The sequence below is a fragment of the Megascapheus bottae genome, chromosome 15 (genome assembly GCF_031878675.1).
Source record: "Megascapheus bottae isolate mThoBot1 chromosome 15, mThoBot2.hap1, whole genome shotgun sequence".
In the NCBI taxonomy this organism is placed as follows: domain Eukaryota; kingdom Metazoa; phylum Chordata; class Mammalia; order Rodentia; family Geomyidae; genus Megascapheus; species Megascapheus bottae.
Window position 1 is genome coordinate 58,668,035 of NC_143523.1, and position 3,348 is coordinate 58,671,382.

The 3,348-nt window shown below is 42.0% G+C and overlaps 1 protein-coding gene across 1 annotated transcript; it reads right to left on the bottom strand.

The window, feature by feature from the left end:
* Nucleotides 1-226: 226 nt before the first annotated feature.
* On the bottom strand, nucleotides 227-2,400 carry LOC150054449 (olfactory receptor 13A1-like). The gene is made up of 2 exons (XM_090347029.1): nucleotides 2,390-2,400; nucleotides 227-1,181 (listed from the first exon to the last, which is right to left on the bottom strand). The coding sequence occupies exon 2, from the start codon at nucleotides 1,151-1,153 to the stop codon at nucleotides 227-229; it is 927 nt and encodes a 308-aa protein (XP_090203155.1). The 5' UTR covers nucleotides 1,154-1,181; nucleotides 2,390-2,400.
* Between the last annotated feature and the right edge of the window lie 948 nt (nucleotides 2,401-3,348).

Below are 3,348 nucleotides of genomic sequence, written 5' to 3' on the forward strand. Positions count from 1 at the left end.
TTTCAGCCCAGATAACATCATGACAATGACAATATGGCCAATCCCCAGGAAAAATTGAGATTTCCAAGAAAAATTATTCTGGAAACATGTTAATTCATTATTTCAAATATTTTACCATCAGTTAGAAGGTATACAAAAGAATTTCCATTCTACAAAGAAGCGTATGAGTAAAATTAATGCTGATCAGTGACTCCACTTCCAACATTGTCACCCATGCCAAGAACAGTTAATTTCTGAAACACAGGAAAACCCTCCTGAGGGCGGCTTTGACCTCCTTGTTCCTCAGAGTGTAGATGAGGGGGTTGAGGGTGGGGCTCACCATGGAGTACAGCACACCAGCCACCTTGCTCTTCTCTGCACTGTAGCTGGACACGGGACTGATGTAGGCATAGAACACAGCCATGTGGTACATGCACACCACGATGAGGTGGGAGGAGCAGGTGGAGAAGGCTTTCTGCTTCCCCGCTGATGTCCTCATCTTCAGGATGCTGGAGATGATGAAGCCATAGGACACAATGGTCATCAGGAAGTCAAACCCTCCATAAAAAGCATCAGCCAGGGTGGTCATGACATTGTTCACATAGGTGGAGCTGCAGGAGAGGTGGAGCAGAGGAGGGATCTCACAGAAGAAATGGGCAATGACATTGGGCCCACAGAAGGTCAATCGCACCATCAAACCTGTATTGATGGCTGAGTTGAAGGCACAGAGAGTCCACACTCCAGCAGCAAGCACACTGCAGAGTGCCTTGCTCATCATGGTGTTGTAATGCAGGGGGTGGCAGATGGCCACATAGCGGTCATAGGCCATGACGGTGAGCAGCAGCAGCTCTGAGGAAGTAGACCATGTGAGAAAGTAGAGTTGGGCCATGCAGCCTCCAAAGGAGATGGAGTTCTTTTGTGAAAGGAGACCCTCCAGGGCCTTGGGCATGACAGATGAGGTGCACATGATGTCTATTGAGGCCAAATTGAAGAGGAAGAAGTACATAGGCATGTGGAGGCCAGGATTGAAGCTGATGGCTATGATAATGAGGATATTTCCAGTGAGGGCGACACAGTACAGGGACAGAAAACAGCAGAAAAGAAGCATCCTGTATTCGGGGTGCTCTGAGAAGCCCTGCAGAATGAACACTGTGACTGTGGTCTGGTTGCTCATGGTCTTGGGGCTAACAGGACTGTCAGAACTAGTAGAAGAATCTCTACTCTACCCAAGGCTATATGTGGTTCAGGGCTAGGAAGACAGATGGACAATTGCCTAGAAAAGATTGTCATGAAATGAAAGGATGTCCAGGATTTAGAAACAAAAGCCATATAATCAGTCATTGTTGTCTTTAATGTACTATGTTATTTCTTATCTCTTCTGCTGTCCCTTGGTTATCTCATATGGTTACAGTATTTCACCTTGTTATCTGATATATTGTATATATGTTTATTTGGTTATTTGAAATAGGATAGGGAAGGGAGAAAAACAAGATGAGGAGTGGGGTTGAGGGAGGAAAATCGGGACCAAGACATGAGAAAGGGTATCAATGTCTGTGAAGAAATGCACCTTCTATCTGGTGAATAAAATGTAACATTTCCATTAATTGCAATAAAAATATATGAAAAAAGATTGTCATACTTTACTCAGATATAGGAATACTGCATTCAATATACTGTACAATTCACATGGCTTGGTTAAAACAACCACATGAGTAACGCCTGTAATCCTAGTTACCTAGTGGATTCAAGTTCGATGCTAAACCTGCATGCAAGTCTGGGAACACTATTTCTTATTAATGCCTCAAACACAATGCCTTACTAAAGATGTAGTTGAATTGATAGAGTGCTACCTGTGAGAGAAAAGAGCCATTCAGAACAAAGCCTATATTTGGCATTCACTACCACTATTGAGAGAAAGAGACTGAGACAGGTAGAGAGACAACAGGAGAAAGACAGAATTGCTTTATGAATATGACATAAGTAACACAAACAAAAAAAGAAAGACTAAAAAATGGATCTGTTCAGTTTGGGAACTGAGGACAAAACAGCACCCTTATTTGCTTGTTAACCACAAGCTGTGAGGTCATTCCAGCTAATCACAAGGGCAGACTGAAAAGCTGGGTAGTAAAACTGACTCGGGCTGGGAAAGAAGAAGTGGCTTTACCTCACTGACACCCAGGGCAAGGTTTCTGTGTGTGGCCAGGGATTGCCACAACCAGGACTATCCATTCCCTAGTAGGATCATGACAACCAGAGGGACACTGCAGCAGCCTGGCCTGCAGAAGACAAACCCCTCCTCTTCCACTCACAAAGGAGAAGATTGCCAATGCCTCCACTGGGTACGGTGGCATATACCACCCAGGGAACTCACACCGCCTTTCTCTGAACTCAGCTCTAGAATCTGGTTAGCACCAACAAATAAACCTCCACTGGAATCAAAGAGTGAGCACAGATGTTGAGCTCTGTAAGTTTCCACACATAAGTGCATTCAGAAAACAAACGACCCTCAGAAAAAAGTGCATTTGCTGTGATTTACACAGCATCTGGATAAAGTCCAAAGAGTCAGGACTACAAACAGATTTCATGACAATGACCATGAAACCCCTTTTAATCCTCAGCCCATCATGTGCTCTGCTGAGAGAACAAAGACCTTTCTACACTGAAGTTTCTTGGGCATTAGCCTGAATTCTCATCAAGCTCACAAGATAACTACCAGAGACATGAGTGGAAAGAACAAGATTGCAGATAGCAATGACCAAGCTTAAAGTCATAATACAGGCACACAACTCAGAATACCCTCCCTGCACACAGAGGCCAGGCATGGGGTGTTCAGCCAAGGTTCTCTTCACTCTTTTTCAAACTTCCAGTGGTCCACTTCCAGGACAGAGAGAGTGCATGGTGGATGTTTCTCATCAAAAATCCCTGACATTAGAAGGTTCTGTATTAATTTTGAGAGATGTGCAGGTGCGGATGACATTGTCTAAAAAGAAATGTTTTCATTGTGTGACTTATGTAACTATACCTCAACCTTACTGATAACATTAAAAAATGATGGAAAAAAATTTCTGGTTCTCATTACAGTTATTTTCCAAAATAGATGGACATTTCTTATGGAATCCAATTTTACATTAGTCCAATTTCTTTTTCACATTTCACAAATAGAATATTATTCCAGCTCAAAGATACTTAATTAATAATAACCTTGAGCATTTGTTTCATTGCTTTAATTAATATTTATTTGTTGTTAATGGAGTTAACAGTTTTCACAGACTCCATATTCTTAATTCGATGCCTTTCCATTTTATATATTTCTTCTTCCTACTACTTCATGCTACTAAACATTTGACATTATTATTCTTAAAATCTTAT